The 25,954-nt window shown below is 36.6% G+C and overlaps 1 protein-coding gene across 1 annotated transcript in view; it reads right to left on the bottom strand.

The window, feature by feature from the left end:
• Positions 1-6,203: 6,203 nt before the first annotated feature.
• TTBK2 (tau tubulin kinase 2) overlaps positions 6,204-25,954 on the bottom strand; it is a gene marked incomplete at its 5' end in the record, with an annotated part of 53,818 nt that continues 34,067 nt past the window's right edge. Inside the window, 3 exons of the mRNA XM_027881674.1 lie at positions 6,204-7,990; positions 8,981-10,251; positions 21,179-21,427. Of these exons, the coding sequence (XP_027737475.1) occupies positions 7,522-7,990; positions 8,981-10,251; positions 21,179-21,427 (1,989 nt within the window). The remainder of the gene's footprint in view (positions 7,991-8,980; positions 10,252-21,178; positions 21,428-25,954) is intronic.

Raw genomic sequence — 25,954 nt, 5'->3', positions numbered from 1 at the left:
TTTGAGTTTTTCTGTTCTTATTGATATGCAACACAGGAACCTACTAAATCATTTATACTTCCAGTCATTGATCCAATCATTCTGATTTGCAGTATGAACATCTGATTCATGCTGCAGTAATATCAACACATGCTTGATTTTTGCTTTCTTGTAACAGAGGAAAAAAATAATCACTGCCAAAGTACTTCAGCCATGTGAATTACAGCGTTACAATAGTAAAAAAATATTGAAAAAAATTCAACTGAAGCTTTATAAATTAATGAATCATTATACAAACACAATTAGGAATTGAAGTTTTGCATGCTGAATGAATATTTTATTTAGAACCAGTTTATAAAAATAAAATACAAAATAATTTGAAAACAAAACTTAAACATTGTACAAAGCCTTGATATGGTACAAATGAGAAAATAAATAATTACAACTTTATGTACAAATGACCATTACAAGGGCATTAACTCTTTATGCTCTTGGGTGCCTGAGCAAACTTAAATGAAAAGAATGGCTTAGAAGATTTCCAAGGAGGGGAAGAGAACTGCAACTACTGAGCAAGAAAATTTGAAGGACTCCACATTTGTCTTCCTCAGTGGTAAAAAATGACCTTGGAACCACTTTCCATTTGATTTAATCATGCTGCAGACTTTACTAGTGAGTACTTGATTTCTTATGGGTTGACAACATAGTATTTTTAATTCATACACGGATTTCACTCTCTGAGGTATTGCCCAGAGATTTTAGATTAGCAGCCATTGGTTGGCAGCTTCAAAAAGTCAGCACTTGTCTGAAGGCATTGCTGGTGATTTTCTTAATTTACTAGATTGGATATTCATAGGAAAGCATTTGGAAATTGGCATCTGTTAGCACAAGCACTGCAACTTGTCTCTGGGCTGACTCTGTAGAAAGAAAGTTAAAAAGCTGGGGAAGAATTTCCAATCTTGCTTTCTAGCCAACAAAAGTAAAGAGGATGCAGAGAAGGCTGCTTGGCAACAATCCAGATCTCCAGTCAGAGGAAAAAGATGTGAAATAGCCAAAAAAATCCCACCTCACTTTGTGTCAAACCTTTATGACCTTGCCTGCCATGCAGCAGATATAGGTTTAAGAGGATTTGAAGTCAGGCAGACCAAACTAATTACACTGCATCTTTTGGAGCAAGCTATTCTGCTGTTACTATAGGTCCTTTACATAAAAGTTAGGTCAAAGATCAAGTGATCTCAAAACAAACATCAAATTAATTCCAGCTCAATTCCCACAGACACTTGTCAATGATCAGGACTTCACATGAGTAGCACACTCGTGGTATTGTTTTAGAAGAAACCACATTGTACTCTTGGCCAAAGCTGGTTCTCAGCAGTAATACAGAAGAGTAGAGATCAAAAGGCATGTCATAATAATAACAACAAAAAAAAAGTGAGTTTATCCTTTCAGCCCCTAATCAGGGGAAAAAGTCTCAATAAAACAGGACCCTATATTAATTTTAATGAAATTTCACCTGCACAAGAAGAGCAAGAATTCCCAAGATCCAAGCTCTTAATGTAGAGGAGGAACAGAAGCAAAATACATGAATGACTAATAATATATGCTAATATTTGGGTTTGTCACTATTCCTGTTTAAAAGGAATGTGTTACCATCAATGGAGAGTAAAATCAGCCTACATGTTCAAACCTGGATGGCAAGAGTAATTGCCAAGTTAATATATTAGCCTTTGAAACAACAGACTCCTGTGAATTATTCTTTAAAAAATGAACAAAAATCAACCAAACAAACAAACAAAAAAAAAAACCTCTCAAAGATGAATATTTAAAAGCCTGATTATTTACACATGATTATTTAAACCATATGAAAATGAGTGATAAAACTTTTTCGCATTTGACTATGTCCTAAGATAGTTCCAGGCAATTATTACATAATCCAGGCTGACTTCTACATAATTTCTCTTTCACAAATATTATACGGAGGGCAAAGGAAGACTGGCTTCCAGCAGACACCTGAGGTATTCTCGTGTGAGGTGCATGTTTGTGCGATTTGCATGTATTAGCTAAAAAATGTATGACTTGTGCCTGTGTATGACATGTAGTAGTCAAAGCACTGAACCTCACTTCCATTTGCCAATGCTCATGGTTATTGAAAATTGTAATAACCACAAGCAATGACATTTGAGCCAAAAGAAAAACAGCAAACAAAGCCTCCCAGTTCACTGCCTACTTGATTAGCTAAAAGAAGTAGAATAAAATATTATGCCCTGTTCCACAAATTTCAGAAACAGGAATCACAGAATTCTCAAGGCTGGAAAACACCTCCAAGATCTAAGTTCAACCACTAACCAGGCACTGCCATGTTCACCATCCAATGAGCACCCAAAGCTTTTACCAGTTGAAGAAAGGAATCATGAATAATTGCCAGCAATTACTGTCAGCAATTCATTTATATAGCTGACAGTTCTCTGACCACTCCTAATAGTGGAAAAGCATATAGAGAGCTCACCATAGGGAATCATGGTGTTTGTTAACCTAACCAGACCTTTGCTCACTTAAAATGACAAGACAGACATGGCTCTTGTCACGTCACAAGATCAGTCCTGCATAAAAAAATTAATATATTCTAGGCCTATAATTAGAAACCAGTTTGACTTTGAGCTCTCCTTTATTCTCCTATTCCTTTTCAGAAAATTACTTTCTCATTTAACATATGGATAAAAACTAGAGGCACATATCCCTAGTTTGTCATTAGACCCTTTAAAGAAATTGGAATAATCACTTTCTTCTTACCAGAATTTATGCTTCTTAGTGTTCCATAAAAATGTCCAATTCTTTATGGAAAAATTCCATTTACAAGAAAAAGACTACACTGTAAGTCTGACTTTATGTACAGTCTCATTGAAGAGAAAATGGAAAAAAATTTTTAGGAGTATTAGAGTCAACTGTTGCAAAACATTATTTCAATAAGAAGGACTTATGGGAGTTTTGCCCAAGCAGGACTACAGAATCAGGCCTTGTAATGTGGGAAAGACACAGAATCAGAATTAGGGCATAGGGAAATTGTAGTAGAGGAAGAGGAGACCAGAGTAAATCAAAGCAAAACAGGCCTCGTCTCACTCTGACAAATGAATTCCAGTAAACAGGATGGAATAGCTGACACTGTTTCTATCTATATGTATATACACACATATGTATGTATGTATATATATATTTCTATATAATATACAGTATCTATATCAGTGTATATGCAGATACACTTACGTACAAATGTGTATTTTTATATATATATATATAAAATCAAAATTGTGTTTTCCCAGCTGTAGTTAACACCATAATACTACAAATCGTAGATGCAAGAGCTCTTGCAAGTCTTTTTCACATGAAAAATATTTCAAGCTATTTTTAAACATATAGGACCAGATTCTCCCCTGTACATCAAGACCGTTTAGTGAGGTATGCAAGAAAGCTTGATCTCAAACATGCAGACTTCAAGATAAGAATATGTCCAGATTTCCCAAGACAGGATGTGGCTAGTGGCTACAATGAATGCCTTGTATCACTCTGCAGGGGTTTGCCTCCTGTATAATTATATATAACTAGCAGTGAAGACCTCATATTGCTCCTGCCTTTGAGCAGTGAAAATTTCTATGCTTATCAATCCTGCTCAAGTAGTAGATAGGTGCCTAGCATCATACAACTTGCCAGCATTGCTTTACTGTATCATACTATCTATTACTTTAGCATGGTATTACCTAGTAGTAACTGGCATTTGCAATTAATAAGGAGGTTAATTAATATTAATACATATTTTTGAGATTGCAACTTAGATTGATTTTATCATGCAATACTGCAGCACAAAAGTTTCTGTGAAATGTTCAGTGATTTCAAGTTCTATTGTAGTTTTAAGGCTTCATGCCTCTGTTTCTCTAAAAGATGCCCCAAAGTGCTGGCCACAACACAGAAAACACCATAAAGAGGAAATGTGTGTGCAGCATCTGCATCTGCTACATGTCATGGCTCCACCCCACTGCCCTCCAAAGAAATGGAGGCTTGAAGAGGACATTCTCATTTCCCAGATAATATCCCTATGTAAGCTTCTGTGCACTATGCAGAGTAACTGTAACCATTTCATACAATGGAGAAAAACCTTCCCTATCCCTGAAAATGTGCTGCGGAAAGCCCTCCATAAACCATTCATACACACTCTGTGTAAGGGCCACACACGTGTACATTGGTGTTTTTCTGCAGAGCCAGTTGCATATTCAAATATTGAAGCTTACAGAGTCCTTAATGATTACAAAGGCCCTCTAGAAATATTAAGCTAATATTTATGTATGAGTTGATCAGCTGACCATTACCTAACTACAGTAACTGATTTCTACCTTAGACTATAGTAAGCAATTCTGTAAACTTTTGAGGGGAGGGTATCAAGCAATAAAAAAATCAAGAAGAGCAAGTAGTTCAAAATAAGTTATTCACAATTGTTCCTCCATTTATATCTGCATGATTTTCTCATTAAATCCTCTTGAATCCTCAGCAAAAAAGCAACTGGGGATATACAGTCCTTTTACCTTTTTCTGCACCTAAAGAAGCCTGGGTCATCAATTGTGACTGATATCTTTTTCTCTGTTTTGCAATAGCTTACTATTTTTATATTGGCAAGTAGTTCAAGTACAAGTGAATTTCTACAGCATTGATTTATTTTACATAGTCATGTCTAACAATGGACAAGCCTGTACTTTGAAGACAACACAAAAAAAAAAAAAAAAAAAAAAAAAAAAAAAAAAAAAAAAAAAAAAAAAAAAAAAACACCAAAAAAACCAAACAAAACATAACTTCGGTGTTATATTTTTTCTCAGCTGTAAAGTAATTACCTGTTTCTGGATCCTGCTACATTAGAGAGAAAATATAAACACCTCAACTTCAGCATTTCAGGCAAGGATGCATAACAAGTTGGTACTGACTAAAACTGACCATGTAATGTAGGAATAAGCTTACAAGACCATAATAAATGCTTTGCAAAAATAAGGAAAAATAATCATGGGCTGCCACACCACCTTAACAAATAATTCCAGCAATGCCCAGGGCAAAAACATCACAATATGACCAAATTCTTTCTTACGGTATACCATAAGGAAATATGGAAAACAGGAAAAAAAAAAGATGGGATTTGTTGTCACATTCATCTGTTAGGTATTCACTGAGTGTTTGTTCCTATATGACAAAGTATTCACAATTAAGAACTCACATTATGAAATAAAAATGAGTAACCACAAGACCTATTTGTAATAAAAAATAAAAATACCTTTGAGTCTTTGTTCTTGTTCCATATGCAAATGCACACATAAAATTATAAAGAAAGAAAAGCAAGCTGCAAGACAAATCATCGGCTGGTTGAGAAATCAGCAGTCCTTCAGTCTTGTACCAAGGTATAAAGGCTATTAGAATTTGTGCATTCCAGAATTTTTTGGGGGGAAATAGAAGATGTAAGTACACAGGAGCTAACAGAAAGGGAACTGTATTATTTGTGGTCCATAAATTACAAATGAAAAATGAGAAAGAACGCGTATATATAAGCATATACATATATGTATATATATAAATATTTATATTATATAATTTACCATGAGGACATGCAATTATTGGTATAGCACCTATTATACAATATAATACAAAGGAATAGGACTTTCCAATGGTACAGTTTCTTCAGAAAAAGCAGGTATATCCTACCTATTGCATTCATCTGTAGTGCTTGAAACCTGAATGAAATTAAGGTTCCCCACTGTGCTACATAACGTATGGGAAACAATATACATACTCATAGTAAGAAAGGAGGAAAAAAACAACACAGTTTGACAAAGCGAGTGAAATTCAGTGCAGCTCTAGGGCAGCTTTAATGCAGCATTAGAATGTGTTAGCTCAGAGACAAAATATTCCCTTTTTAATCCAAAGGTATTCATTTGGCAGAGGTTAAATAAAAAAGCACAGATGCTGGCTGGAGAGGCATATGACTACAGCAAGCAGATCAGTAACTGACAAGTCTCCTGTGCACCCAGTGTCCCCACAGCAGGAACAGTGAGGGAGAGATGGCTGCATCTTTCTCAGGCTTGCATTCTTGTGTGTTACTATTCTAACCCACTTTTCTTTTCTGAATACAGCAAAAGGTGCCATGCCTTTTCATTCCCTACAGAGATCCTGTAGGGCACAAGAGGTTATTAAGTAATTACCAAATAAAGTTGGAGGAATTACACACTATGGACTTCACTGAGTGTCAACAAAGCTTGATCAAAACAACATTTGGGCAAAAAAATTACGAGAATCCAACACAGAAAGTATTTCAGATTTCTTTCTATTTTGCTTTGATGAGTAATATTCTTGACTAGATTTTGTAAGGGTGTTAAGTATATTTCTGTCACCTATAACCTACCAAGTTCACAAAGTAGACAATCTCCTCATCTCTGTTTCTTCTTTCATGATTTTAGAAAATAAATTATCAAAAAAACCAAATCTTGGTTGGTAGTTGTCTTTGCACGGCAGGATCTGTGGTTTAGGTGATCCATAACTAATGGAAAAACAAAAGCTAGCAAAAAGAGAGGTTATTTTTTTCAGCTGAATTAAAGGCAGAAAAATAGGTACTTCCATTTTCTAATTATTTTCGAACTTACATTGCATTTTCTTGTAAATCTGCAACATCCAGTGAAGTGCATACATCTCTTTTCTCTCATTTCCTGGACAGGAATGCTTTTCCAAATTCTACCAAACTCCACTATGACTCCCAAAGAAATGTATGTTGTAGAACTTTGAATTTGCTTCTTGGATCCTGATTACTACTAAATTTCTAAATAATACAGATACAAAAACATCTTGGCAAATTTAGTAATTTTTTTAATGTCGTTGGTGCTAAGAAGGGACAAGGTATATGATACTTCCCTAGGCAAAAAAAATCTGTGCCATGATAGATAGGGGCTAAGATGAGCACTGAGTGACTCAAGAGAGAAGTGCAGCTCAAAATGAAAGAAATTTATAAGGTACAAAAACCATCATCTTCTGTGTGCTTTTTTAAAACTGCGAAGCCAAGCTTGAGCAGAACTTATCTCCCGAGTGGTGACATCATTTTGGGAATAATCATTTCAGGTTTTCTTACATACTCCTGTGTATGTAAGGCCTTAAATAATTAGGCCAAATCTTCTAACTAGGTAAACAAAAAACATCAAGATAAATATCCCTTTAAAACACTCACCTTAGAGATACTTTTTTACTCTAAACACATTGCACCTCTTCGACTATCTAGTCATTCTTTTCCTGGTCTCTACTTCCCCTCTTGTCGATCTGCTTGCTGCCTGCTCTTAGGTAAAGCCTGGCCACTTATTTACACAGAATGATTTCTTATGAATAGTTTACAATGCTTACTTTCTTTAAAATGTGCAGATTCAACACCTTTTTTTTAATACACTTTTTTTGATTTTTTTTTTTTTAATACACAGTACACAGACACAACATGCATCAGATTTAGGAGGAGACTTTATACCTGTTGAGGCCCAGTTCCTATCTGCTAAGCTTAGTGGTTGATTTGCTCTTTCCTGTGGGAGTCTTAGTATTTGGGGAATGGTGGAAGGAACTGCCAGACCCTTTAAGACCATTCTTGCTTGGTTTGTTGCAGCAGTGCTCTTGTTGGCAAGACCTCCTAGAAGATGAGGAGCCTGAATGGCTAGGAGGTGATTTACTCCTCCCAAGATGCGGGGATGAACTCCTCTGATCATGATGGGATCTCCCAGCCCGGGACGGAGAAGAACTGGCAGTACGGGGCAAAGAAGAGCTCCTAGGGGAGGCACTGGGACTGCGTCGGGGGATGACAGGGCTCTTGGGTGGTGTTTTTGGACTATGTGGAGATCCTGGACTCTTAGACTGGGTAGAACTCCTTGGTCTTTGAGATCCATTCTGTAGGATTTGAGCCAGACGGGAGATAAGATCTGAGTCCGAGCTGCTACTCCCTAGGACTCTGTATCTGCGTAACCTTAAGAAGAAATGAAGAAAAATTATTTCTCTTTCCACCTATTCAAAGTTCAAATAGAAACACAGTAGCACTAGAAACAAAGGATGAGCTTGCATTGCAGAAGAGACACGTGGAGCTGAACTTTCCTGTAAAGTAGAGGTGTTTGGATCTAGGCTTTGGTTTCTGTGTTGTTCAAATCAGCACAGTATTTATATTTACATAAACTCACTCACATAAACAGCCTCAGCATTTACAGGATAACTAAAATTTCCTGGTGGTGCTGGAAGTACTGCACTGAAGAGCAGTGCTTACCACCTTTTTTTCAGAGAGGTACAGCCATCCCTCCACACCATCAGTACACTATTTTACACAATTTTAAGGGATGACACAGCACATCACAACTTCCTTCTAAGGATTTTGCACCACTGTGTCAAAATTCTCCTTGTCCTGCGAATGTAGGCACTGAAGAAACTAGATCATGGTTGTCTGTACACAGAAGTGGCAAAGGCGGTTTGTTCTAGTATTCACTCTGCCTTCCTTAATTAGTTGGTTTTACTTAGCCATGATCTAAGCATACCTAATGGACTCTACTGGTGGCTCCAGACCCAAATACTTAAAAAGTCTACATTAAGAACAGATTAATTTTCAAGGGGGCTGGCTACAACAGATCCTATTAAGATTTCTGTGGGTTTGTGAATAATCAGCAGTTCCATAAAAGTGACCCCTCTTTAAGAAAATTGTAAAGATTTAGTTATAGATTGTCAGGTTTCAAAATATTGAATGCACATCTTGGTGTATAAGGTTTAGTGGTGAAGCAGGGTCATTCTTGTGTAACAACTTCTCATTCAATCTTCAACAATGTGAGATTTCTCAGAGAATTGAAACCCAGCATTTTTTTTTTAAATTAGTTAAAAGATGGAACTTCTACAGGATTACATACGGCACAGTAACTGCAGTCTAGCTCAAATTCATTTCCAACCTAAAAACCTATTTCTATTTTCTCTGCATTACCTAGCTTCTACCCCAGGTCTAGTAGGCGGTTTTCCGGGTGGTGGCCGAGGAAAGAACTGAGCTGAACTTGAACCAGTGACTTGATCGGTGGTTGCCCAGGACACTGGCCTTGGAATCTTGCTTTTTCTGGACTGAGGACTGCTTGGAGATAAAGAGCTATCTTCATTCTGCTTGCTGAAATGAGAGTCCAGTGTCAATCTAGAAAATGAAGCTAAGACATCATCCTCAGAAAATGGTACTGGAGCAGCAGCCATTTTTTCCTCCAGTGACTTATCAGAGGCACTTGAGAGGTCACCAAGGAAAGATTTGAGCTGTCTCTTTTCCATAAGTAATTTCACCAAGTCTGTCTGATGGGCCTTTTTTAGAAGAAGCTTTTCCTTTGCTGAAACAGAAGAGGAATCTGACATTGAGTCTATCTCTTGTGCTAAAACTGGGATTCGGCTCTGCCTGAATACAAAAGGAGACTTAACCGAGTCCTTCTTGGATCGGTAAGAATTCTCATTTTCTGAAATGCAGTGGAATAACTCTCCATTTCTGGGAGAATTTTTCTCTTTTTTGTTCTCCTGCTGCAAAAAAGTAGTAAGGGCCACTTGGTGGCATTTCAAGTCTTGGCTATGGACTTCTTCCTTATCAGAATGAAAACCATTTTCCTGAACAGTTGCTATTTTGTTTGCCTGTTTATTAACATGTGCGTTAGTAACTCTTGAGGGAGACAGTTCTGATGCTTTAGGTGCTACTGACTTCAGACTCTCATCTTGATTTGGCACCAAACAGACAGGCCTTGGCTTTGATTCTTCAGCAGCTTCAGTATTTGTTAGAGGTTCTTCCTCCGCAGATTTTGAGTTTCCTGGCAAAGAAGAATTCTGCTCTTTGCTTAACATTTCAATGGCATCCTCAGAAACCACTGGAAGCCTTTCTTCCTCGGTCTCCTCTACAGGAACATTTTCAAGTTCATTCTCTTCATGTATCCCACTGTGTTGTTCAGGTAGGTCCTTTTGGCCACAGTCCAGGACATCGACACTTTCTTTGACAAGTCCTTCTCTATCAAGCACCTGTTGGCTGATATTAAGTACCAAATCTGGTCTGCTGGCACTAGCTGGAATTTCATCTTCTGTCACAACCACACCTGGCAAACTTTCTTTTGGAGAGGAAAGTTCCACAGTGTGTTCCGCAGACTGACCATCCTGTTCTCTTCTCTCCAGCTGGTGGCCATAGTGAAAGCTCTCTGAAGCAGACTGTGTGGATGCCACTGAAGGCCTGGGTATTGTTATCTGCATTGGAAAATTAAAGAAAAAAATAAGAAACTTGGGAAGGGTATACAGGTAACACTCCTTAAATAAAAGAGAGTTGCTTAAATCAAAATGCTTTTGATTCCACATCTTCAAGATACATTACATAATGATTCCTATGAATCACAATGTTCAAATAATACCTAACTTCATAGCACACATGTAGATAATTACGGGGAAAAAAAAGTCTATTATCCCATTACAGTTATATGTAAGAGGTAAAAATAAACATAATGTCAGTAAAAAGTGCTGCAGTTACCAAGTAAGGCCCCTGGAAATGTGATCCAACCAAACAGTTGGGTTTTTTAATTATTTCACATTAGTTTGAATACTCTTAGAATAAGTTGCATATAAATGTAAAATCTTTAACAAGTACACAACGATATTTTTAGATAAGTACAGAAGGCAAAAACACCGTGATGTTTAGATTTAGAAACTCCACACCCATAATACTTACATTTTTGTCCATAAAAAATTTTCCGAATACCTAAATTTTAGTTATTACTTTCCCTACTGAAGCTTATGCCTAGCTTTAACTAAGCAACCTGGTTAGGATATCTCCTTACCTAACATCATTAAGAGATTCACACACTAAATATTCACACATCTAAATCCCTTAATGGGTCTAATCCAATAGATACGCACAAAGCATTCCTAAAGCTTCTATATATTATTGAGTCAGAAACCCTTTAGAAAACAGTTGGTTATGATGAGTGCTGTCTCTAGTACACAATTGTAAGAGCACAGGTCCAGGAAGTGGGAAACTTGCATTCATATCTCTCCCAACTTGAGAGACATGAGTCCACTTCCCCCAGTGCCCATCAAGTAGGAATGGAGTTGTTCCCCGCTGAAGACAGGCCACTGCACAGACAGAAATGCAAGAGTCATAAGGTCAGAGCACATGAGAGAGCCCACACAAAAGGGAGAGGAGTTTTATCTCTATAGACATGGAAGGAATGCACTCTCATGTGGAGTCCCAGATTCTGGTTTATACATATTGGATGGAGTCATTTGGTATAAAGAGTATTAAAAAAAAAAAAAAATCAAGAGGCTACCTTTACATCTTTCTCTACATGGACAGAGAGTTCAGCTCCTTTTTTCTTTCTATTCTTTAGCCTCAAAAATTGGACACATTTTGAGTTTATATTCAACAGAAAGTTGAGTCTGGAAAAACTGGAGTCTGGGTTTGGTTAAAAACACTTTCTTGATTCACTAATAGTAGAACACACAACTAGTGGTAGTCTATGTCTAGTGTTGCTAGGATTCTGCTCTGTTAGAAGACATTCCACTTCATTGCAGAAATTGTACATGGTACTGAGCTTAATGGGCTTTTGCTAGAGCTAGTACATTGCTACTACTGGGTGGTAGAAACCAAGCTCATCTGTCAGGACCCATGTATTGGGCTTGCATGGCCAGGTTTTGACAGTGGGGGGGCTACAGGGGCGGTTTCTATGAGAAGATGCTGGAAGCTTCCCCCATGTCCAACAGAGCCAGTGCCAGACAGCTCCAAGGCAGACCCACCACTGGCCAAGGCCAGGCCAATAAGAAATTATGGTAACGCCTCTGTGATAATATATTTAAGAAGGGAAAAAAAAGAAAGTTATTGTGCAGATTTGCAACCAGAGAAGAGCGGAGTGAGAACATGAGAACTCTGCAGACGCCAAGGTCAGTGAGAAGGAGAGGCAGGAGGTGCTCCAGGCACCAGAGCTGAGGTTCCCCTGCAGCCCGTGGTGCAGACCATGGTGGAGCAGCTGTGCCCCTGGTGCCCCTGCAGCCCATGGGGGATCACAGGGATGCAGACATCCACCTGCAGCCTGTGGAGGAGACTCATGCTGGAGCAGGTGGATGCTGGAAAGAGGGAACTGTGAAACTGTGGGAAACCCATGCTGGAGCAGGCACCCGGTAGGGACCTGCTGACCTGTGGGGACAAGAACTCACAATGGAACAGGTTTTTCCTAGTAGGACTCATGACCCTGTGGGGGATGCACATTGGAGCAGGCTGTGCCTGAAGAACTGCATCACATGGAAGAGTGACCCAGCATGGAGCAGTTCACGGAGAACTGTTGCCCGTGGGATGGACTCAGGTTAGAGAAGTTCATGAAGGACTATCTCCCATGGGAGGGACCCCACACTGGAGCAGGGGAAAGACTCTTCTCCCTGAGCAGCAGCAGGAACAACCTGTGATGAAATGACCATAACTCCCATTCCCCACCTCCTTGCGCCACTGGGGAGGCAGGAGACAGAGCTTGGGAAGGAAGGAGGAGTGAGGGGAAGGTGTTTCTAAGATTTATTTTATTTCTCATTGTCCTGCTCTGATTCTGTCAGTAATACATTCAATTAATTGAGTCTGTTTTGCCCGTGATGGTATTTGGTGAGTGATCTCTCCTGGACCTTATCTCAAACCATGAACCCTTTGTTATGTTTCCTCTCCCCTGTCCAGTTGCAGAGGAGAGTGACAGAGCAGCTTTGGTGGGTGTATAACAATTTATACTGTGTACTTGAAGTTTACAAATGCAGAACAATTCTCCAAAATAAGAAATGAGAACCGACAGTGAAGGAGATACAAAATAAGAAATGAGAACTGACAGTGAAGGAGATATCCTCATATCTCTCACGAGTGTATAATAGCTTCATTAATACTCTTACTGATTTCTTTTTTTTTTTTTTGCATTGTCTTCACATTTCTGTATAACAAAATTTCCATCATTATAGGTGCGTATTTTCCACAATAAAACACAAATATTTAACAGATATTATAACAACGCATTAGAACAAAACATGAAACATTAATCACAGGCATAAAACTGAATTAAAGAGAGAATAATTATTTTTGTTAAAGAAATTACTTCAATACTTTATAATGTATTCCAAATCTCTCTAATTCACCTAATTAGATTAATTCACCAGTTTTGGACCCTAACTGAAAAATGGGAAATCATATTTTTTAGAAATTTGGAACGATTAGCTGTTAGGTAACAGAAAGCGGTATTTTTCACCAGGGAGGGGAAAAAAAAAAAAAAAAAGAGTAGAACTGTAAGATAATTGAATTCTTGTTTCCCTAAGGTATTTGTAGCCCCAAGTTGAGACTGATAGAAATGAAGGGCAGGACCCCAAACTGAAAAAAAAAACATTGAGAACTGCAGCAAGAGTCTACTTTTTGTCTCTCTGATGATTTGTTTGTAAGTTTGGGCCAATATAGTCCTCCATGTTCGCTGAATTAAAATGGCACATTGAGAAACAATCTGCAGTTAATTAGTTTTGGCAAAACAGTCCTTCTCATACCTCCTCTTATTCTCAGTCCAGGTTCTTTCCTCTGAAAGAAACACTTTTGAGTTGACAAGTCTTTCTTACTTCAAAAGATTTCTTTTGAAAGAATCCAAGAACATCAGTTCAGCTACAGAAAGAACAGAGGAAGTAGATTTTTTTTTTTTTTAAAGCATCTTTCCATGATTAGATCATTCAGTACCTAAATCTTGAGCATGAAATGAAAATAGTTTAGCAAGAACCTGGAAACAGATAAAACTGAAGAAAAAAAAACAAAGACAAAACGTCTAGGAAACAGGATAACTGTTCAATAGATATTTATACATCTGTAGGCAGTTGCTCTAAGATAACACACCTCCAAGTTGAAGGACTCATATTGAATGACTTACTTTCATATGACACAGGAAGTTATCTTGGCCTGTCAGACAAAAATCGTCAGCTCTCTTAGAAATAGTGATCCACAAGCTGGGTAAAAGTGGGTTCAGGAAATTTTAATGCAATATTGTCCTTGGAATAACAGGTTCAGATTTTGGAGAGATCACTTGGGCCTTTGCTGTCCACTAAGATATGTCTTTAGCTTGTTTCAATATCTTGTTCTCCAGGGCTGCAGATGCATCTCAAAAGTAAGGAAATGTAAAATATTTCCTTTTCCAAAATTTTCACTCAACAAGCTAGTCCAGCTGCCAATTCAAAGAACCCAAGATTAAAACATCAGAGTAGTCTTCCACATATCTGAAGAAGGATGACTTCCCTTAGAACAGAATGGTTTACAGAGGTAAGACAACGTGAGGTATTTGCTTTCAGGAGGATATTTATCTTCCTGGTACATTTCCAGAAGGGCTGCAAATGCATTTGAATCCTCCTTTGCTCAAATATGTTACATGAAAATTCTCTCTTCCTAATGACACCTCTCTCATGACAATTCTTTGTTAGGAAAAACCAGCTCTGATCTGAAATTTATTTACATTTATCAACAAACTTCATATCCTTTGACAAATCTGGAGAGAGAATTTTCTGGTCTTTCAGGCGCATCTTGGCCACACAGATTTAACACTCACACCCTAGAAACAGGGGAGTGAGCTTGTTGAACCACCTACAATCAAACAGGCAGGAGCTATTTGTGAAAATAAAACACTGAACAAATGGAGAAAAGGATGCTGAATGACTCTTAATAAAGATCCACTACTACCAAGGAATCCATACTTTCAGAAATGTTTTTTTGAACACATATATCACTTTCTTGATTTCTGTTCACTAACAAATAAGTTTGGTTTCTCAAATGGTTAATAAACCCCTTATTAATCTTCTCAAAGTACAAGAATTAGATTATATCCCTGCAAGGCTTGACATTTCATGTATATGTGCAAGAACTCTGAATTGGTAACCACACAAAACTCCCTTTCACACTAGGGTTGCTAGAACTTCAGGAGCATCTTAAAGAGATAAACAAAAGATCAAGGCCAATTTTCAAAGATCTGTGAATCTGTATGAGAAAACAGAATTTGTGCAAAACTGAACCCTGTTAAATCATAGAAAAGATTGAAAGGGACTTTGAAGATCATCTAGTTCCAATGCCCCTGCCATGGGTAGTGATCCAAAGGCTTTAATTTGGAAGAGTTTGGATGTAATAGTCAATTATTGAAGAAATGGCAGAGGCTTGTACATGATCCTCCTAATGTGTCTTTTAAGATTTCTTTGGGTAAAGCATCATATATTTGCAAGGCTGGCCACTACAGATAACTTCATGACTCACATTACACAGTGAAGAATGTAAAGTAAAGAGACTGGAAGAAGATTTGAATTCCTTAAAACAATTTAAAACTAAATTAGGAAATCCTGTAACCTTAATTATACCATAAACAGTCTTATAACTCTCTTGTTTGCAAAACCTTGAATGACAAGAATCTGAGGAGGGTTGATCCTGATACATGCAAAATACACCAATTTAAATAATAATTTAGTCTAAGTCAGGAAGACAGAAATCTCAGGCTTGTTCAGTACATACCTAACTACAAAACAAATAATACATGGACTAATAGGTAAAATTTAAAACCCCATCATAATCATAAATGATCCTCATACTTTCTTTTCTTCTGCCACTAAATACAATCTTATCCTATGAGATCACTATGGTTAATCATGTCAGTTATGTAAAACACTGAACCTAAGGAATGAGGATTACAACTCATCTAGGAAGAAAAATGTGGGGAAATCAATACTACCTCTCAGCTCACTATGATAGTTTATAACACCTATTACTGTAATTCCCATATTTCAACAGGAGTTATGTGATACAACAGATGACTGAAAACGGCTGAGAAAATATACAGAACAATGAATTTGAGATTCTCCTTTCACTCCAAAATATTTGAATGAAATTATTACCCCCACACTCTTGAATCTTTTGGTCTTCCATAAATTATTTCTTAATTCCTTTCTGTTTTCTCAAATTTGCATTGAACTGAGATGTGAAATTATACTGCATTTTCTTCAAGAAGCTTTATAAGATAGTGAGTGGGATGTTAAGATGGAAAAACAACAAATACCTCTCAGACATCCTTTATGACATCTGATAAACTTGCCCCCTTTTAAACCTTTGACAGGCTGCAATAGCGAGAGAGACACCTGCATGAATACCTCTGTGTACGAATGCAGTGAATTGCAGAGAAATGAAATGCTGAGTTTAGGTCTGCAAAGTTGCTAAGTCTGAAAGGTTTAAAGGTGTGAATACGGATTATTGTACAATATCAGCAAGTAATCATCTGACCTTTCAGCAATAGTTTCTTCCCTCCAGTCATGATGTCTGGGTACTTCTGCAAGCATGTCAAGTGCTGTAAGGACTTCAGGCCTCTTAGAGACATGGTATGGAGATTCATTGTTCTGCTAATCCTTTCATTATTCGTAATTTCTCACATTAATAAACCATCATCATATTACTTGGCATTCTGAAAACACTTTTCCTGATCAGTTTACTTTTCAGAACATCTTTCCTACCTTAGTGAAGCTTGTATATCCAGGGGAATAAACCTCATATATCTTTTTTCCTTTCCCTGCTTCTTTTTCATCTGTGGTTAACTCTACTGCCTACCAGGAATAAGGTTAGTATGAGTCTGCAACTTTGGCAATAGCAAACAAAAGTTCACCAGCTTCCTCCTCATACTTCATAAGTTTTAATTTACTTATGTCACTTAATTTCTGTTTCCTTGCACAACCTTACATATCTACAAAGAAATTTGAACTGCAGTTTGTATGAAAATGTAAAGGGCATATTAGCACACTGTCCTGTAATTTAATGACAATATCATTCTCACATGAATGAAACATTATTATGCTTACATCTCGGGAGACAGGTCACTTAGCTTATTGCTCAGAATAGATATGGTACTTTTCAAAGTCTTCCCTACCTACTATTATCATTCTTACTGGCTTTTTAGAGTTTAATCTTTTGTATCCCTTACAATCCTTTTCCAGATTAAAATCACAGCAGCGAAAAAGTTAAATATAATGAATTACATATTTACTAAAGTACATGGGCTGTTTCTACAAACAAGACTAATATCGGGATAAACAGGAAAAATACACGGCTGTAAGACAAAGTGTTATGGAACGTCAGACTAGAGATGATTGTAAGCCTTGATACTGAATCCCTTTCAAGAGACCCACATACATAGTACTGCAAGAATTATAGGCATTTGTAGTAACTGGTAGTCCAAGTTAAACTTCTTTTGTTAAAAATTTCACACGTGGCAGGCCCTCATCCTAGATTAAAGAGAATTAACACATGAAAATTTTTCTATATCTACCATAATGGTAGCAGCCTCTTGGGAAGAACCTAACTTCAACCTCATGCTGACTCAATATAGTTTCTATTAGGCCAGGGAACAGGAGGCATAACAATTCTGTAAAACCTGAAATCAAAACCCTTTTGCTACAGACAAACGGTGGGTTTAACCATGGCAGCAGTAAAAACTCGTTCAGACTCGATGAACAGAGAAAATCTTTTCTCTCTTTTCCTTCCAGGACACATCTATTTGATAACGTGCCAGGTCTTAAAAATTAAATTCTGAAGAGGATTTTGGACAAGTATATGCCTTCCTGATATTTTAAATGCTAAACCAGAGTGTTAACTAGCTGAGTTCTAAGGCAATCCTAACATACATGACACCTTCAAGCTAATGCTACTGACAAATTTACAATAATGATAAAAGGACACTGTAACAAGATAGGAGCATCTTTGGGGTTTTGTTAGTTTGTTTGTGGTTCCAAAAGAGATTGTTAAATGTGAAAACCAATGTAAATGTTCATTCTCTTGCTATCACAGAGTAGTGAAACTTGCTAAAGTTAGTTAATAAAAAAAGGCAAAATTTACAACATTTACTATCAGGCTCATAAATCTCAAATATCCAATATGCATTCTTTCTTTAAATGTCCCTTGAACATGTCAAGAAGCCTTACCTTATTCTTCCAGAGGTCCCTGAATTCCAGTGAGATACTTAAAAATCAGGGTAAATTTTTCAACTCAGATTAGTATATTATTTCACATTTTGGATATGAATATGAGTGTGATGGTTTGCATTTCCATGACATCTTGTGTGGAAAGATTTCAGAGTATTTTGTAACCAATAATATAGCTAAAAATACTATTTTTTAATGTTCCAACAAGGTGGAAATTTGAGAAAAGAGAAAATATTTGCATAAGTGTCAACTAATTCAAACTGCTCAATCTGAGAGACACAGATTATCCTCCCCTAACATATTGAATAACTGCAAAATCATTACATTAAAATTAGCCCCCTTGTACATGTCTCATTAAGCACACTGGAAAAAAAAACATATCTGAATGACAGACAAAACTGGAATCCACCTTTCTTAAGGACTGAATCATATTACAGAGTAACTAGTTTAGAAGTATTCTGGATGGCTGCCTTGGCTAGAAGAGGTGTTCACTATCTTACTGTACAACTAGAGCTGTGAAACCATAAATATCAAAATCTGAGGTGACTGATTTTGATTGTTGCTCAAGATACAGTTACACATTTAGCACTACGTGTACTTAAGCAGCCCTGACCAGTACTTGCTGTACTTGCATCACCTTCACCACTGACCTCAAACAACGCTCTACACAGCCCTCTAATGAGCAGAGTTCAGAGAACTAATCTGGCTGAAAAATTCACAGAAAGAAAAATATTATGCTTCACAAGAATCTGCTGCACAATTTGACCATGAAAAGGGTGCTAATAGCATTCTGGACACACTTTTCAGATTCTACTACAATCAAATAATTCACCCTGGTTTTCAGTCAGCTGTAATGCTGCCATACTCTTTTCTTTACGCTGCAAGTTGAATAACTAAGGAGAGCTGAAGCAAAACACTCTGACTGTCTTCCGTAATATATGTATGGCAAGAGAGGAGTTCTGTATCAAGACCTACAACCTATGCCCTCTCTGCACTAGTGAGCAGAGAATATACAGAAATTTCACTACCTCCTCTATTTGACATCAAAGTGGAGGAATATGGGTTAGAGTTCCTAAGTCCTCATTCATTAAAAATCTGGAAAGAAAATAGCTTTGCTTGATTTTAGAAACAAATATATAATTTTTTATTTTTTAATATGTGAAATTAAATTCAACAGCACAGATCGCTGACCTCTGCATTCATTAGTTATGAATGCTGAACCAAATTGCAGACAGCAGGAAATAAATTCAGTACCAAACACTTATACAGAATGACAATAGAAATATTTTTAATATTTAATTGGATAAAAGCTTTAGATTATTAACATGCATATTCATCTTTCAAGCTGAGGAACTTCTAACTTGCTAAGTAACTGACATTACTGCACTATCGAAAAGAGAAGGACTTGCAAAAGTTTTGAGTTCTTCAGTGAGCCATAGAGGATAAAAGGCTTTCAGTGTTGGAATGAACTATACAATGACATGCTTGTAATTTCCAGAGCAAATGAAAAACTGGAAGTTAAATTCTAAACAGAGATAGGACTTTCAAAATCACAGCTCATAAAAGAACACAGCAGGCATGGACTTACCCAGTAATAAGAAAGAAGATGCTGAATGCTACCTCTGCTCACTCCACTAAGTAGCAACACCAGTCACATGACAGAAAAGTATATCACTCTGCATCCCCTATTAACATTGCAGCTCTATTCACTTCTTGGCTACTAAGGAAGCCAGAGAAGACCCTCTGTGCCAAATTACTTTCTCTGAGCATTGTGCACAGTTTACTATATTTGCTGATTATACCTGCAATGGATTCTCATTGGAAAACTTATATTGTAGATATACCAAAAAAATGCCATTTTGCATCCGGGGATACCAACTAATCCTGAAAAATAACCACCTTAACTTTTAATGAGTTGATTTCTTCTAAGTCCTTTTCCTAGTCAATATGAGTCATCATAATGATTGTGGTATTTTGGTATCCCATCAAGTTCACAATAATGAACACTGGGAGCTACTGTTTGCCTGTTCCCATACATCGTGCACAGAGCTATTTCCTTTATATTGAACTAAAAAGCAGTCAGGAGTTGCAGCAAAAAAACAACTGCTTTTTGAGTTGAGAGACAAAATGCTGACATAAGTACACCAGCTACTTTGTTTGCCTTGTTATCACTCACCACTGATCCTATGGAATTTTGAAAGTAACTAATGTTGATGGATTACTTTTAATATCAATACTCCTGTGCATTCTTCACTGAAAAAAGAAAAAAAGTCTTTAATATAGAAATATTTATATTGAAAAATACATTGGAAACAAAAAGCAACACAAAATATAATCAAAATGAAATATTAATGGTAAAATGATGATGATACGTTACAGTCTTATGCATTGATGCTATGTCATACTGTTTTACCCAACAATGCAAGCTTATGCTGCTTAGCAAATCTCAATGGTTTTTGTGACTAATACACAAATCATGGTTAACTTTAATTATAATTCCAAGCCTCAAATCTTTTTCATACTGAAATGAAATTGGAAATACAAAACTATGAAAAGTCCCCTTTCTCTAGTGACATTTTTCATTATCTATGATCCCTGATAATTGCCATCTTTGTTTTATATACTTCAAGCAGTGGATCAATTTGTTATTTGTTCATTTCCAAAGTAACAATCCGACTATCTCCAGATCTTTTTTCTCACATTAAAATCATTTAGAGTAGTCCAAATTTCAACGTGTGTTCACAATTCAAAAATCACCTGGTACTGATTATAAGAACACATTAAAATAGAAAGATTTTAATCTTAGTTTTGAAAGAAGCAAAAATCTTATTTCCTAGATTTATAGTCCCATCTTTTACAAGACAAAATCCCTCTGAGGAAGTGAATCTATCTTCCAGGACATCCAGAGATGCCCGGTGCTCCAGATCACAACCTTAATAACAGCTCTTTAAATACTGCTCTCTTCTAAGTGGCTCAATATATCATCCTCATAGAGTACTCCTGACTCTGTTCCTGAACAAGATCCACTCTTACTCCTCAGCTTGATCTTTCCAAATATTTCTAGGATGTTGTGTATAGCAGTATGATTAGCATATGCCTACTACCAGACTGTGCAGAGCAACTGAAAATGTTAAACTTTGCAGATGACTGCTACAACGCAGTCACTTTTATGAAGACAAGGCTTATTCACCTGCTCAAGTTGTGCTTTTGAGATGCGAATGACAGAGGGGACCTTGTTGCCACAAGGAATGACAGGAAGCTGCCTACGACCGGTTGAGCGGGAGGAAGAGGAGTGGCTCTCAGCTGATTGACTCCTCGGTAAACCAGCCTCTTTCAGAGGGTCCGAGTGGAAGGACAGATAGGCTATAGGGCTCATGGTGCGGAGGATGGGACTTGAAATTCTTGGAGTGGAGAAATGCAGCATATGACATGAGTTGAGCTGTGAGAACAACATGGCGGGGAAGAAAATAAGGTTGAAAATGTTTTAATAAGTCTTGTTTATGCTTGCCTAAATGCAATCTCTTAGACAACTGTACTCACACCTCCCTCAGAGGCGGAAAGCGGATAATTTAAGAGGTGTCTTAAATCTAATCTTCACATTTTCCATCAACTATTTTCAAAAATCCAGTATCAAAATCAAGAGTGAGCATCCTTTCTCTAGCTGGCTTCTTCATTCAGTCAGTCTTAGAATCATGGAATCCTTAGGTTGGCAAATAAAATCATGTATTCATTGAGTCCAACTGTTGCAACCATTATAACGAGTCAGGAACAACCTAGGGCAAATTTAATAAACTAACACAGTCAGTTTCAAGGACATTGTGTCATCAGTTGATAGTTGACTGCTCCTTGCCGATGCTTAACACATCCACACAACAAGACATCTGTGTCTCTGTATTTTTAGCATATACATCTATTGCAGGCTTTACTACAGCCACAGCAGTGTACATTAAGAACTGTACCTGACAGGATTAATCAGAAAAGTCAATACTAAATGATTTTGATGAAATTTCCCACATATAGGACCAAACTAGAAGGGTGCACTGGCCTGAACGATCCATGAACAATTGCTTCATCTTGAACTACATTATTCAAGCAATTAGATACAAAGAAAGAAAGAAGAATAGGAACTGTAAAGTCCACGTGGTCCAAACAAATAATTTTAGACAAACTACATTTCCAAATTGTTTACTGATGACAACTCTGAAATCAACTGGGTTTTTTTGCAAGACCTTTTCCAGCACAGAATAAACATCTAATAGTGACACATCTAAATACCTGTAAATGAGATTGGTATAAACAGTTTGCAATTCTTTGTTCCCATTACATTTAGAGAAAACCTTGAAGAATAGAGATATGGAAACTTTCTGCAAGCTTCATGAAGGTGACTTTTTGTTTCCTATCACAGTATTTGCAATTCTAACCTGTATTCTTTGGAAACAAAGAATACTTATCAAACATTTCTGTTCCTGAGGAAAAGGTATTTTAAATTGTGTCAACCCTAAAGCTTCAGTTCCCATAATGCACAGCCGACTTGCAACTGGGAAAAAAAAAAGTATTTTCAGTGCCTCATAAAAGCAGCAATTGAGGATAGAAGGTATATGAAAATTAAACTACTTAGAACTCCGAAATAAATATAAATTTAAGAACAAGCTTTTGATAAAATACAATAGTACCTCAATGTCCAAGATTTCCATTTCAGTAATATTTCTAAATAATAAAAATAAATAGATTCACACAGTAAACCCTCTTCTATAACACAGACACATGCATATATATATGATTTCAGGTTGTCAACTAAGTGACCAGAGTAAACTGTTGTTTAATATAAACTGAAGATGAAAATGGAAATAGCTATTAGATGTTTAATTACTTTAAATCCATTATTATTTATGGACTGAAATATCTACTTAACAAATACATGCTGCAAAGTTTTGTGCATGCACTGTATGGAGTTCTTTGTCATTCAATACAAACACAGTAAATTAATGAAGCCAAGTTCAACAACACAAAGTCCAATCTATGCTCTTAGTACCAGACCAAGGAAAAGAAACCTACAGCTGTATGATGCAAAGTGCTACTCCAGTATAAAAATTCACCATTAGTCTAGATCAGTTCACATTCTTTGGACAAATTAACTTCATACCAGCAGATATTACAGCAAACCACATACTGTCTCTCCTGCAGCCAAAGTCAACACAATGCCATTATTAAAGCAGAAAGCCAGCACATATAACCTTTACTACGCTTTGAGTTACAGCTATGTGTCTGTCTGCCCATGACTAAGGCAGATCAAACTGGTATTTGCTGATAGCACACAGAACCTGTGTTGGAACTGGAAAACCATGACTGATAACATAAAAATTACTTCTCTCACCTGCAGGGTTTTTTTCCATAATAGCATAATTTGCTGTAATTTTTTATGCCTGAAACTTTCTCATCCCTGAGCCAATAACTTAAACATTTTTCTCTCTTATTTTTTGAGTTTGGATTTCCTTTTTTAACTGCTACAACTTTACATTATTAATAGAATGCTGATGCTGTGTAAAACAGGTAAGAAGCGATATTATCAACAATTACAGGAAGTCCACGTACATACAAAATTTCAGGAAGAACATTTAGCTACAAACGGAAGGACTGCAGACCAGCAATTTCATTCCTTCAGGAGTAAATAAAATTATGTGTGAGTATATGAAATGTTAGTTTCTCATACAGAAACATCCATGCTACTACTTACTACTTAAACAGTGAGCAATAAAGCCCTGAAAGAAACAAAGAAGAATCATCAAAGTAAAAAGGAAAAATTTTTAAAAAATTACAATAGGAAAGATATTTTATTCATTCACCACTGAAGTAAATGCTTGCATATTTAACAAATCTATCAGAATAAGCTCAAAAGCCATAATTCCTCATACTTTCTCCTAAATGATAGCGAAGAAGGTCACTAGAAATCATTATAGGAGATAATTTCAACATCTATTTTTAACCCTTTTTAGTAACACTTAAGTAATTTGATTTATGGTTCTAAACTTAACATTCTTGGATCCAAGCCTGTTCTTAGTAACTCATGCAATATAATTAAATCAACAGGAAAATAAAATATGACCTTGCCTATTATTTTTATTGTTGGGAAAGGGGTACCTAGAAAAAATTGCTAAATAACATCTGATGCACAAACAAGGATCACATTTAAAGAACAGTGTCAAGAGAATAAATACTCCGAGGAAGAAGGAAAAGGACTACCAAACAGCTCCTTAAGGTCACTAGGACTCTTGAATAGAGAGAACTACTGTATGAAGAGTAGTTCTCCCAGGGAAGTGATCAGGACAGTCACCTGTAAGAACAGCTGGGTTGCAGTATCCATCTCAAGGAATATTTATGCATTCTTAATGAAGGGGAATACATCACAGTTGGAATAGATGCACTGCATAGACACACTCTGTTCCCAGTTTCTAAATCAGCCAAATAATCCCAATTTTCTTTATTCCCAGTTCAGTTTACTTTTCAACTGCACATGATTCACCTTTGAAAAAGTAAGTTCCTTCCTGTCATTCATCTTGCCTTCACAACACTACTTGCCCTTCCAGGATAATATAAACCATATTCAATTTCCCCCATTTTTAGGTCATGACAGACATCCTTTACCTGCTTGTAAAGCCAAACTAAAATATAATCTCATCCCAAGTTCTACTTCAACCAGTATTGCAGTACATCTTACACTTAATTAACTTGGTTTACAACTGTTTCTGCTCCCACGTTCTGAAGCTTCTTCCTTTGCAGATATTGTCCATCCTCTGCAGTGTAGTATGTAATGTTTTCACCACATCTACTTCCAGTTTTAAGTAGAACAGTTATTTCCCCAAAAAGAGCCACATTTGTATGAAGTGGAATAGTGCATTTGCACATAAAATTGCAAGCTGTTTTTTTTAATGGTTTTCAAAATAAAAACACTTCATAATTAGTATTTTGTACAGGACCAAGTATTGCTCTTTTTTGTCTGTTTTTCTAAAACTGACATTAAAATAGAAGAACTGAGCAGCTGAAAACTGAAAAATTCAAATTAATTTTTCACTTTTAGAAGTTTCTAACCCATCAAAAACTCTTTCAGACAACTAAGATTTCAATTTAAGTCTTAGAAATCTTCTGTTGTTTAACACAGTTCTGTATTTTCAGTCACACCAAATGAATCTCCTATAAACTACATACGTAAAAATATGATATCTAAATATAATCTTGTAGGAAAGATATGATCTTCCGTTTTCCATAAGAACCTAGGTGTAGTTAAAATTTTGCTGTGCAGCTGTAATTAATACATTGAGTAGCTCGTTTTCCTTGTAAAGGGTATTTCCACATCTTATAATAAATGAGTAGTTAGTGACAAGTTTCTTTTTCTAGTGAGCTGGCTGTAACTTTCACAAAAAGTGGTGATAAGTGAACAAAAAATCATAGCGAGGTTTCTTGGCTCAAAGGAGCGTGAAAGAATTCACCTTTAGATCATAGATGGCACAGTATCTACTCAGAAAAGGGGAGAAATTAAACCAAGAGTTGATTTCCAATCACTTAACCATTAATCTCCCTTCCTCCTTAAGTAAAGACCAATCCTTGTTTAAAAACAATTACAAAGGAGAAAAAAGTAAATGTTCATGAACTGTGCAAATGAGAATTCTTTAGAAAATATGGAGAAATAGAAAAAGAATAGTATGCAATGGAATCGAAGCAATCTCTCTTAGTGAAAACTCGGGAGTAAAGTTGCAAAAGTATCTTAGAAGTGAAAAGTAGCAACACTTTATAAAAGGCAACAAGTTGTTTCAGAAGAAACAAGAAAAAACAAAGGGAATTCCAAAAGCAAACACTACAGGAATGATGGTGAGAGCAAGTAACTGTTTCTTTCTTTTCAACCACTTCAGCTTTTTCTGAAATATATGAAACACTGTATGACAATATTTTACATATTCATTGTAATTTTATG

This window comes from Empidonax traillii, unplaced genomic scaffold, assembly GCF_003031625.1.
Source record: "Empidonax traillii isolate 1590-97213 ecotype Southwest subspecies unplaced genomic scaffold, ASM303162v1 scaffold93:size1158651, whole genome shotgun sequence".
In the NCBI taxonomy this organism is placed as follows: domain Eukaryota; kingdom Metazoa; phylum Chordata; class Aves; order Passeriformes; family Tyrannidae; genus Empidonax; species Empidonax traillii.
Note: the sequence above shows the minus strand (reverse complement) of the source record. Positions and strands in the feature narration are given on the sequence as shown.